Raw genomic sequence first — 12,491 nt, 5'->3', positions numbered from 1 at the left:
CCTCCCCGACAGCTAATTTTGTTGCTATGTTCAACAACATGTTGTTTAATTGTGTATTTTTCCAGTGCTCTGTGGCTTCTTTTTCTGTCACTATTCTCCATCACGTCCATGCTTTTTGACAAGGCCTCTCTTCGTCTCCTGACTATATAAAAATGTTCATATTGCCTTCATCTGCAGAGCTAAGAATGGTCTAAGTGAACTTCATGATCGTTTCTTAACAAAAACATTTTTCATTTCATTTGCCTGTTCTTCTCAACTGCTACTGCAATTAAAGTTGGAGCAACACAAGTTGTTTTTCTGCTGTCACTGTGGTGACAGCCACCCTCAAATCTTAAAATATGATGAAATCAGAATCTCTTCCTGCAGGAGTTTCTTTTCCAGTGCATTTGTATTTGCTAGGTAGTTTATGTGAAACACCCTTAAACTTACTGTTTTACGTAGTTTGATTCACATGAATCATTTTTAGATAGGAAAGGTTCAGCACAACCCATTTCTAGGTTATATAGTGTATGTCTTGTTTTTCTTTGATAAACATACTCTGTTTGTATTCATGGACTCTCAGGATTTTACTGTTGAGTTCTCTGTGTCTTGAAGTGACAGAATTAGATTTCTCTTGGAAGGATACATTTCTGCCTTCCATTGGAAATTGGTGGAGAAATCTTCTATCACAGAAGCCTCACATAGAAAAGCAGGGATCAGCCTAGACCTCTAGACATTTGGTCAACAGAATCACTTATGTGCAGGAGAGAAAGTATTGCCAGAGTTTCTTTACAAAAGAGCATTGGCCTCATTATTTTCTCTTCCTGAGGAGAAATGTGAAATGGCATTTTGACATCTCAGCTTTACTTAGATTTTGGGTTTTCATCCTTTCTTTCATCCTTTGCTTAAATCACAAAATTTTTTTGTTCACCTCTGGCTTTTTCAGCACATGTAGTTGGTTTTCTGTGGTTAGTTCCAAGGGTGCTTATCAGATGTCTGACTAGAAAAGGTGTTTGCATAGGGAGGTTTAAACAGCAGCTTTTTGGGGATGGATACTGCTTAACTGATACAACATCAGCTGTGTCAGTATTCCACAGTTGATAGGGGACATCTGCTGGGGTAAACTACCAGGATCTTAATGTGTTGTATCTTGTTTGGCTACACAGTCAGCAGCTGTGGCTTGTTTAGGAGGCAGCTCAGCTGCACAATCTGCAGACCAGCTGTAAGGGCTTAGCAAGAGTTAATTGGTCATCAGGGCTTCTAGGTCAGACACAGCATTTCATAAGGATGTATTTTCATAATGAGTATTTAAGGAAATCCGGTCCTTTCAAATGTGAGTGGGCAGTACTTCCTGATGAAGGTGTCAATATGAAGAGTTTCTTAGAGGTTAAATAATATTGATTGGATTAAGATGCTTCTGATTATATGCAGCCTCTGACATGCCTCCTGCATTCACCACATTGCTTTATTGGGGTGTGGTAATGGAGTGACTGATACCTGGGGCTTCTCTGCCCCCTTGCTTTCCCAGCATGGGATGGGACAGTGGTGAGGATATTAGTAGAGCTGTGGTTAAATGCTGTTGTCCAAAAAAATTGTGCTCCTGATCAAAATACGTAGGCATACAGTTTGTCAGCAGGTATGGCTTGGAAGTCTTGGTTACTTCAAAGTGAGAAATTCTTGTTAATTTTTATGTATGTGTTATTCTTTTTATTACCTTTTTTTTACTGCTGTCCTGGAATATATTGTGCCTCTGTCTAGAGGACTGAAATGTTACCTAGATTGTTACTTTATACTTGCCTTGGGGGGTGAAAGTGTATTTACTAGTATCACCTTAGCTTTACTCAGAGTCACAATAAAAAATTAAAGTGTAAATGCTGTTGTATTGCTAATACAAAATTTTTTTAATTGACTTCTTTTGTTTGTAACTTTAGAGCATATTTTAAAAAAGATTCTGTGTGCAACTACTGCTTGAAAGACTAGTACTACTCAGGAGCAGATATGAGAACAAATTACTGATTTCTGTACAGTAGGGATCTGATTTTCACATAATTACATAATATCAGAAACAGGTTCCAAAAAAATTAGTAAGCTGTGGTCTAGTAACAGGAGTTGACAGTGTTTGCAGTATAGTAAGGAAGTGTTGTATCCTGAAGCCACTGTATCCCTTGAAACTTTTTGTACTCTTCAAACCGTGGACATCCCAAGTTTTAATACACAGAGTTGCTTGTACACCCTTCTTAAGTGATTGTGTTGCAGGTTCTGGGCAAAAACAACAAAACAAATTTGGATTTATTGGCAAAGTCACACTATCAGCAGTAACTTGGTGCTTACTGAGTTGTCTGTTTGCTTACCTCTTCATTATGGTTAATTGCCAAGTTAAAATTAAGGGCTTCGTTCTTTGCTAGGTGACAGGCAGGACTATGTGGTTCTGAGGTTGGGTTGGCATCCTGTTGCAATGAAAGTCTATATGTAACAAACCTCCCTGAAATGCTGGAACTGGGCTTAAGTATCCCATTTTGAGATGCTTCAATTTTGGTTTATTTTGGTACTGGCTTTGATTTGCTACCCAACCTCTGTGACTAATTAATTATCACACAGTTTCTCCTTAATTACTGAGTAGAAAAATATTGTAAAGCTTCAGTTTATTTGTGTCAATTGACAGGTCATTACAGTTCAGCGTGGTTTAAATACGTGTTACTGAGTAGAATTGTCTTTTATTATTTCTAAAGTCAGTGTACTGGAAGTTGACATACTTAGGAAGCATTATGCTGTGCAAAGATGCAGGAGTAGGAAAGGAGGTAAGTCTGTCTCCTGTTTGTGGGGCTCCTCGCAGAGACAGTCATCAGTGACTGGCATACCCATGTTTTGAATTCCTTGCTGCTCAAGTGATAGTAGACAGCTGCTAGTATCTCATTTGCCTCATTCTACAGCACGTTTCCCACCTGGAACTCCAACTCATCCAGTAATCTTTTTAGCACTGGTCATGAGAGTTCTGCTTAACAAGCTTCTGGCTTTATTTTTATTATGTAGCTCTGCAGTGGTTTGTCAACGTGTATATTTAGCCCATAGAATTTGGAAGGATAAATATATCGAGCAACAAAATCTGAACAAATAGGTTTCTCATCTTGTTGCTCATGGGAAAGAGGCTCTAGAAATGTGGCACTTCCCACGTTCTTGCTATTGTTGGTTACAGAAGATTGGAATAAGCTGGGTTTGGATAATTTTTGAAAAACTACTAAAAATACTCAATATTTGGGATACAAGCAGCTACGTGGGCCTAGGTGTGTCAATAATCACATTTTCACAACATTCTTTTCGGCTGGCAGAACTTAAAAGTGTGATTCTTCCGTGAAATGTCTCTTCCATAACAAGTGCTATTTGAACTTTTAGGCTTGGGACAACCCACGATTCCTGTAGTGAAGATATGTATAGTACCTTGCTACAAAGGTATCATCAGCTGGAACAGGAAATGGGCCAAGTTGCTGAAGCATGGCTTGAATGCCAGAAAAGAATAGATGATTATGTTGATGAACAGGTAAGAGTCACGCAAACAGTCTCAAGACTGATTATGTAGGGAGCAGCCCATGCAGGACTGTGCCTTCAGTGAAGAATAATTTCTTGGGTATTTTTATCCAGGGCTTTGAAGCAACAAAATGTAACTTTTTTCATTCATGTTTGTCATTCACAGTAGAGAAGCACTAATTTACCAATACTTAGTGATGATTGTACAATGACATATTCAAATTGTTAAAGCAGATTGGTGTGTTGTTGTTTAGAGATGGTCTTTCAACATTTTTTAATTACATTAGCCAATAAATGAGCCATAGGAAAGAAAAAAAACCCCTTCCACAAAACTCCCTAATCTTTCAAAATAGTAAGTGAACAAAATGAAATCCAGAGGAAGAGGTAGCTTTTAAAAATTATGGCGTGTTTCGTAGTGTGTTGATGATCATTGTACAGTAGTCAAAACGGGAGCTGCAGTTTGTCTCAATGCATAAATATGAGACCTCTGAAGTAGTCTTTTAATCAAGCATATGATCTGATAGCTTATTCTTCTGAATTTGTGCTACATTTCAGAAAATAATCATGCTATTGTGCTGACTCCAACATTGTTGAGAGCTTAATTTTCAGGAAAATAGCTGTTTATTTTGCAAGAGGTTGTTTATACTCTTCAAAATTTCTCCTGTGGCTTTTGTCTCACACTCGAAAAACTTAATTTTTTTAAAGCACCTCAGGATAAGAACTAAAGTTTGCTTAGCTCAATTATAAGTGTACTGGAAGAAAAAATGTCTTGGAAATAACCAAAGATAGAGAATTTTATAGAACTTTCCTTCTGTTTTGAAGTTTTATGAGCAGTAGGAATATGGAGAACTAATTTGAGATTCAGTAATGCTATGTTGCTTCTAGAGATGACAAGCATACTTTAGTCTTACAGTACACTGTAAATGTCCTTCAGAAGTGGTTCCTTGCATTGAAGATTTAAGTGAACTTTTACCATTAATTCCAGTGCCTTCAAGATGGAGACAAGATATAACTAGTTTTATTTTTAGCAATTGCTCTATATTTGGGGTCTGCATCTGTGGGCTATGAGTTACTAAGTTTTATCTTGGTCTGGCTGCTTTTGTGCACCTAAATATTTGATTGCAGCTCAGTAAAATGTCATGATCTCACATTCTATGCTGCTAGAAGTCATCTTTCCCATGGTGTCAGGGTGTCATGGCTGTCTGATATTGCCTCTCTAGTAAGAAAGGAAGCACACTTCACTTCATCATTCAGCTATTTTTTTTTTTTAAATGGCATTTCAGTAGAGTCACGTTCATATTTGGCTTCTGACTGGTTGTTCTGCACCACTTGATAAACAGCTCTTAACTGAGTTTTCTGTATTGTTTCTTTTAATCAAGTGACCATGCAGCTGCCATAAGTCCCATCTTGTAGCATTTTTTTAATTTGCTCAGTGAAACCTGTATCCTGATGCAAACAGGCACCTTTCTCCCAGTTGGGGGAATTTAATGTGATAACTTATTTCCGAATGACCAAAAATACCTGCAAGGGGGTGTGTGGAGGGGAAACAATTCTAAAACTTAAACCATCAAATTTTAAAGAAGATACTGATATTTATATTGGTGTTTATATGTAGGAAAAAGCATTTTCACAATCATGCCTTAAACCCCCCATTGGTGATAACCTCTGGTTATACTCTCTTGTTTAAAAATACATCATTCAGTATGACCATCATACCTGAATTTGCAGTGATATTTTTGTCAACAAGGTAGGAATCAGAAAGCCCCACTGCTATAGAAACTGTGGCTCTTGACTAGTGAATCCATGGTCATTAGTTGCTTGCCTCTTGGCTTAACAAAGTTATGAGGTTTTGTTGGTAGTGTTTGAAAGGTTAAAAAGAAAAGGAGATGTAAGAATGGTGGTTATCATTTATCTGTTGTGGAACTATACCCAAAACAGGGCATTAGCAGAGATAATTAATGGACCCTCCACTACTGTGTGTTATGTTACTTGTTGGTAAAAAAAGTGAATAGCTCTTGCAAGCAATACAAATATTAATTGTTTAAGACTGTGTAAGATAGGTGTGTCATGTACAGACATATAACTTAATGCACTGGTAGGGCATGTGTTTATGTCATGATAAAGTTTAGAATAAGGAATCGTCTGTATCAGTGCCTGTATTAATCATATGTTAAATCCGAGGAAGATCTTTGGAGTATCTGGAGCACAGGAGAGTTTTAAGTGTATGCATCCTGTACCTCCAGATCCTAGTTTCCTTACCAAACTTACACTACATTTACCTGAGGAGGTCCTGGGTTATTTCAACAAGTTAATGACTAGATAGTCATATATACTTTGTGTAAAAGTGTTTCCTTTATCGTTTGTTGTTTTATTTTTTTAACTGAAATGTTTTTGCCCAGGGAGAACTTCTTGCTTGTCTCTCCATATTAGTGTGTGATTTTTATTTTTTTTACAGTCCTGGTCAATTCAATAGGCAAAATAGTATGGGTATAATTGGCTTTTGTCTTTATGGTGGCTGTGTAGATAATTGAAGCAGTCAGTATTTTTGTGTGCTAAGAGTTTGTAATAGGAGGAATTATTTTTATTATTTCTAGTGAAATAGTCTAAGAAAATATATTCATACATGGAAATTGGTAGCTCAGATTTGCGATTCACATTTGGTGCAGGCTTTAAAATTTGGAAGGAACAAGCATCCTGTGATATATGTATGGACATCAGAGTTTTCACAGATGACTTAATGTTATGTTTCTGTTCTGACCAGACTGCTGGCTTTGTTTCATTAGTAAATCCATTTCAGAATGGAAAAATACTTGTTCACCTGTCTGTCTCGCTTGTCTGATGGAGCTCAAATACTTTTTAGCCTCAAATAAATAGGGAGGAAGGAAGAGGGTGGTAGTGGCCCTCTCTTCTCCATTGGGCAGTGGTAGTAGCTTATTCAGTCCAGATGTGCAAGACTGAAGTGTAAATTTTTTTTTTTTTTCTGATGGCATTTGAGTTTATCTCCCGCTCCCTAGCAGAGTTCTTGGGCATGATTCATGTGGTTTGTATTGCAGCTGCTTTGCTCTGGTGAAATAAACATTTGCTGGGGAGAAGAAATAAGGGAGAGAAGTGGGTTTCTATTATTTATGGAATCCATAACTTAAGACACTTATAGACATGGAGTATTGGAAAGGCTGCAAAGGTGGAAGCAGGAAAACTTGAGTGTCAGCTCCTGTTCCTGTTAATGCATGGGTACCAAGATTTATCCCATGCTGTTTGCTGTGATAGTTTCTTGGCAGGCTTGAGCAGACAGCTCCCAGTTAATGCACTGGCTGTTTTAAATGTTGTTCTCTGGCATTAAAAGTCTTCTCTTACAAAGCATAGTGAATGGGGGTGGCTGACTTTGATGGTGAGGGTTCAGGTGTCAGGGCACCTAAACCAGTGAGTATTGCTGACTTTAAATATAGCTCAGGGGTTCTCAGGAGCTGATAGTGCACCCAGGATGAAATTTCTGATGTTGCTTGCCACAGGCTCTGCAGTACTTTTTAGTGTGTCTAAGAAATGGTATGAGTGATTTAAGACTATTTTGTGGGTGCCTTTTGTTTTGTTTTTTTTTAACATGCATGGACATGGTAAACTCCTTTTTGGTGTTAGCATAATCTCACTGGAGCAAAGGAAATCCAAATCCACAGTAGTAATTAAAGTATGATGCTGATAGTTTTAGAAATTAGTTAGGCAAAATTTTACCACTTAATACTGCTTCAGATCCCCAGCTTAAAATTTCCATCTTCCCAAGTTAAATAATGATAATAGCAGTAATATACTTAGCTTAATAGTAGGACTTTAAACTTTTGATCAAGTATGAATTTCTGGAGGCATGCTTTTGAAGATAAAAAGAATGTTGCTAATGGTGTAACCTACTGGTCTTTGGCTCACTAACCTGTTTTTATGAAGCAATTTCTTATATTCTATAAGGTGATAGATGATGATGATGATTATTTAGGTAAATGAAAAAAAGGACTGTAAAAGATAACCCAGGTAGATGTTTTTTGTCATTGATGAAGTAATGCTGCTAAAATGTAAGGTACAACAGGAGGAGCTTTGTTCTTGCATTTTGTTGTGTTAAAGTTCATAAAAGCTTTTGTGTTCTGTCAGTCAATTTATTTACTAAATCAGAAAAATATCATTTGTTTACAAAAAATTAGTGACTTTATGTGCACTTATGGCAATATGATTCATGAGACAAGTAATTATAAAGTGTTTTTCCAGCCTGAGAAAAACCAAGGGGCATGAAAAACTTTGAGGAATAAATGTGCTAAATAGTGTTAGTCTAGGTCACTACTTCTGATTCTTTTGACTCTTTGGCTGATCAGTTCCACATGTGGGACTTTAGGGTTTACACTTGAGCCTGCATTAAGGCCTTGCCATAAGTCTAATATCTCTAGATTGTAATGGATTTTAGTGAATCTGAGATATTGAGTATTTAATACCAATCACATTTTATTAAAGATGTTACAAAACTATTTAATGCAAAGAAGTATTAACATAAGGAGAAACAGTGGAAAAATCAGAGTGAAAAATCATGTCAATGAATATCAAATCTTTTAAGTGACTGAAACTATTAGCAAATAAAATGCATTTCATATTGACTGTGTAAGTACTTGCAGAATAGTATAGATAAGCTAGATTTAATGTAATTGATGGCCAATTGACAATAAAGTAGGTTTTTTATTGTTAAATCAATGAGTTTTCCTCAAATTCTGTTTTAGATGGCAATGAAAACAAAACAACGCATGCTAAAGGAAGACTGGGAATTTTTTAAACAGAGGCGTTTTATTGAAGAGCAGGTAGGATTTTTTTTTTTCATACCATTCTAAGTTATACTAATGCTACACATGTATTTGTAAGATGCAAACGTGAGTGTAGAATGTTGTACTAGTTCTGTGCAATCTAATTCTGCAACTATGCCAGGCATGAAATTTGACCAGCTAAAGTACAGAAAAGTGAAATCCAAGAAGAGCAGGTAGAAGTATGTAATCTCAGTTACTGCAAGGTAAAACATAAACACTGTAGTCTTAGGACTGAATGCCAGGTATTTAAAATCTTTGTACAAAAGAAAAAGGGGGATTTTTGTTCCCTTAGAGTGGGATCCAAAACAGCCAATACATTGAGTGTGGAGCTGTCTTGATGTACGTGGTAGGGAGTATTGTGCTCAAGATTTTAACAAATGCCTGTGTGTGTGCAGGAGTATGAGCCACAGTGTCAGGGCAGGTGATTCCACCTGTTGAGACTCTGGAGATAGCTCCTGCATCTGTTTTGTGGGGGAAAAGGCAGAGCAGAACTGTGTTCCTTTTTTCAAGCTGTAACCAGAGAGGGGCCAATAGAAGTTTCTACCTTATTATAAAACTGCTGTTTAAGACTCAGTACTCTCTTCTGCAGCCTAGAAGTGTTCAAGTGTGCATCATGCTTTCCAAAAGAGTACAGTGGGCTTCGGATAGAGTCAACTCTGGATGGAGAGCCTCTCCGTTCCTGTACCAGTATGCAGAAAGAAACGCTAGTCATGAGCCAGAGAGAGTATGATAGTACATTTTAATAAACTTAATCTTAAGCTAAAATTGGCAATGTCTCAAAGCAGTCATCAGTAAGTACTTTTTCCTATAAGGAACATAAGCCTGTGTTAACCATGTCTTCAGAACATCTGGTATACAGGTCTCCTCAGAGGACTTGAGGAAGAATCCTCTTTTTCCTTGATCCTAATTGGCCTTAAGTGAGCTGTAAGACCATGGCTGCTTAGGTAAGGATCAGGTCTGGGCATCCATAGAAGTAGAGCTTAGGCACATCCTTGTCTAACCTGAGGCTTGTAGGTATCTAATGAAATTAGGTGCTTTCAGGATTAGGCCTCTGCCAGGTGGAGATTATTTGGATTGTATTTTTTCACTAATGCAGTCAAGTCCTGTTTTGGGCAGCTACTCCTGACTCTATACCATTGTAGCTACCAAGTTAGTCCTAATTTTTTGTTTTGCAAGTTAAGGATCAGTTTGCTTTCTCCGTTTGTCAGCAGTGTCCTTTTGTGTATACCATGAACCAACACCAAAACTGCTCTAGTTCAGAATGCATCAGCAGATATACCATGCAAGATGTATGTACAAATGAGTCAAGGACATGGACTTGTCTACTTTCCTATTTTGTAGTAGAAACATACTTTATTTGAACAGTATTGATGCCAAATGTTTGTTGTTTGTAACTTTGAGCTTCCTTTTTTACTCGTGATCAAAATGCCACCTTCATGAAATTCTGAATTATTCTGCTTTTAAATTATTTTGTCCAAAGAACCCTTTTTGGTTGTGTAACTTGTCATTATGTGCCATTGAATTTTTAACGGGAAGACTTGCACTACTAAAACACTGCCTTTACCATTTACTGCAGCTTAATAACAAGAAAGCACTATCTGGGGAGAACAACTTCACAGACACAATGAGACACATGCTGTCATCACGTTTGAGTATGCCTGACTGTCCCAACTGTAATTATAGAAGAAGGTGAGCTGATGTTTTTAGTATGAAATCATAATAAATCATTACTTTCCTGTTCAAGGAAAAAAGAAATACATTAGTGGAACAAAGAGTGTGGTTACTTTAAATAAATGCTAGTTAAATAAGGTCATAAAAATCTGTAATTTAATTCTTGAACAGATGTACTTGTGATGACTGCAGTCTTTCACATATTTTAACGTGTGGCATCATGGATTCTCCCATAACGGATGATATCCACATTAACCAGTTACCACTACAAATTGATTCTGCTCCGGATTATTTATCTGAGATCCGCCCACCCAGTATGTCTTCAGCAAGTTCAGGATCGGGTTCCAGCTCACCTATCACAATTCAGCAACATCCCAGACTGATCCTCACAGATAATGGTTCTGCACCAACTTTGTAAGTTCTTTTTTCCATTTTAAAGTTTTTGTAGTGAATTGAACTTAAGCAGGCAAATGACGTTGGCAGGCTGTCATTATGTAATGCTAGTTTTGCCTCAGAAAATTATTTAATACTGGTGCTGTATTCAGCTGACCACAACTGCAGTGCTGTATGTTGTGCAAACATATGTAATAAAAAAAATCCTGCCAAATTTCTGAAGTTACTGTATTAATGGTATTGCCAGAAGTGTTTGTAGTGTGTACTTTCCTGCTTTGCAATTACAAGGACATCAGATACTGATCTACTTCGTGTTAAAACGTCAGATTTTCCTAAACTGAGCAAGGGAACTGGCGTTCTTTTCTCTGAGGTATCGTCATTTCATATGAATTGCTTTAGTTCCAAAAAGCCTTTATTGTATGGCTTTTAGGATTGTTGAACCTGTGTTAATATATGTCTTACATCAAAAATTACTGTCCCTATCAGAAGTATCTGCCACCCACTTTCTTACACTCCATTCACAGTCACCATCAGATTTGAGACATTAGTTTAATGGTGGACTTCCACCCCTTCATAATTCCAAAGGGTTAAAGCTTCTTGGTGGGCTGGCTTTTTACTCACTATGGGTACAGCTAACCAGCTCCCCTCTCATGTGACATTCTAAAGGAATCCTTAAAAACCCCAGCTTGGGTACTTGAGTGGTGGGAACACTGAAGTGATTAAATAACTGCTATAGGTACAGTCAAGGAAATTTGCCTTTAGTGTTCCATGTTAATATGATGTGATGAACAAGGAGAGTGCAGATGTGTGGGATGTGTCTGGTGACTGTCAGTCACTAAGTTCAATTTCCTCTAAACATTTATCTACTACCACCAATAGTAGTAGATAAATGTTTAATCTTTTATTACAGAGTTTTAGTTTCTGAACCCATTCGGGGAGCACTTGAAAACAGCTACATATTCTTAAGTGTGTGTTTTGCCATTTCTATAAACTCTTACTAGTGTTGGTACTGAAATGTCAAAAACTGTTCAATTTGTCTCTTCAGAAGCTAGTTCAGTTGAATCCAAGTATTATTTACTGTAGGAAGCCTATTTTTAGGGAAGTACCACTGCTCCTTGGGGAGGTGCCATTTTATGTCTCATACTATCTGCTGTGTTTTATTTCTTCATTGCACATTTGAAATATGCCTAATGGTGCCATCATGTAATTAAATTTTGGCTCAGTATTTTATGGAATGCAACAAGATAAAGTGCACAGTTTAAGAGCTCTGGATTATTGTAGCAACATAAACTAACCAATCTTTGCAACACTTCCCTGGAGTGAGTAATTAAATGTGCATGTTCTTTTAGTATCTATCTGTACAGCAAAAAATTCCATTAAGTATTTTAGTGCAGATTCTGAAAAGCAGGAAGATGTGGGATTGTCTACAGACTAATTGCTATTGAGAAATTTAAGAGGTACTGTGATGTGTTCAGTGTTCCCTTCTCACTCGTGTGACATTTGATGTATGGAAAAACTTGAATTCTATATTGTGTTTTTCTCCACTTTGCAATTTCTGTGAAGGAAGACATTGGCATAAGGCTTTTTTCATCAAATTAAAGGTCATCAATATCCTGGAATTATTAATTCCATAGATTCTTGGTCAGAAAACAGTGTTTGAAAAATCTTTTACCCAAAGCCAGGAGAGAATCTTACTTCCGATCAAGCCTATCATTCAGGCATGTGACTGCTACATTCAGTAGGATTATGTGGCAGGTTGCTTGATTTTACTTGCTTGAAAAAGTAAATTCAGTTGAACTTGGAAGACCATCCTTGACTCCTAATTGGAACATTTATACAAGGGATACTATCTCAGCTTTATTTCATCTTGGTATTCTAGCTGCTTTCACTATAACTGAGCACTGTGATTTATCTAAGCCTCTTTTCCCCTCAGTGGTAGTGATGATGATGATGTTGCACCATTATCAGCAAAATTTGCTGATATCTACCCACTGAATAATTACGATGATGCAGAGGTTGTAGCCAACATGAATGGAATCCACAGCGAGCTAAACGGCGGCGGTGAAAACATGGCATTGAAAGATGAGGTACAGCATT

The 12,491-nt window shown here is 37.2% G+C and overlaps 1 protein-coding gene across 4 annotated transcripts in view; it reads left to right on the top strand.

Annotated features, from left to right (window-relative positions):
* The window catches only part of FAM193A (family with sequence similarity 193 member A), a 78,366-nt gene that overhangs the window by 44,333 nt on the left and 21,542 nt on the right, over positions 1-12,491 (top strand). For 2 of the 4 annotated variants that reach the window (XM_069014589.1, XM_069014592.1), the window contains exons 8-13: positions 3,370-3,514; positions 8,250-8,327; positions 8,920-9,054; positions 9,907-10,019; positions 10,173-10,415; positions 12,328-12,481. In XM_069014589.1, coding sequence (XP_068870690.1) covers positions 3,370-3,514; positions 8,250-8,327; positions 8,920-9,054; positions 9,907-10,019; positions 10,173-10,415; positions 12,328-12,481 — 868 coding nt within the window. The remainder of the gene's footprint in view (positions 1-3,369; positions 3,515-8,249; positions 8,328-8,919; positions 9,055-9,906; positions 10,020-10,172; positions 10,416-12,327; positions 12,482-12,491) is intronic. The other 2 variants (XM_069014590.1, XM_069014591.1) reach the window with 2 other exon arrangements.

This window comes from Aphelocoma coerulescens, chromosome 4 (genome assembly GCF_041296385.1).
Source record: "Aphelocoma coerulescens isolate FSJ_1873_10779 chromosome 4, UR_Acoe_1.0, whole genome shotgun sequence".
Taxonomy (NCBI): Eukaryota; Metazoa; Chordata; class Aves; order Passeriformes; family Corvidae; genus Aphelocoma; species Aphelocoma coerulescens.
Note: the sequence above shows the minus strand (reverse complement) of the source record. Positions and strands in the feature narration are given on the sequence as shown.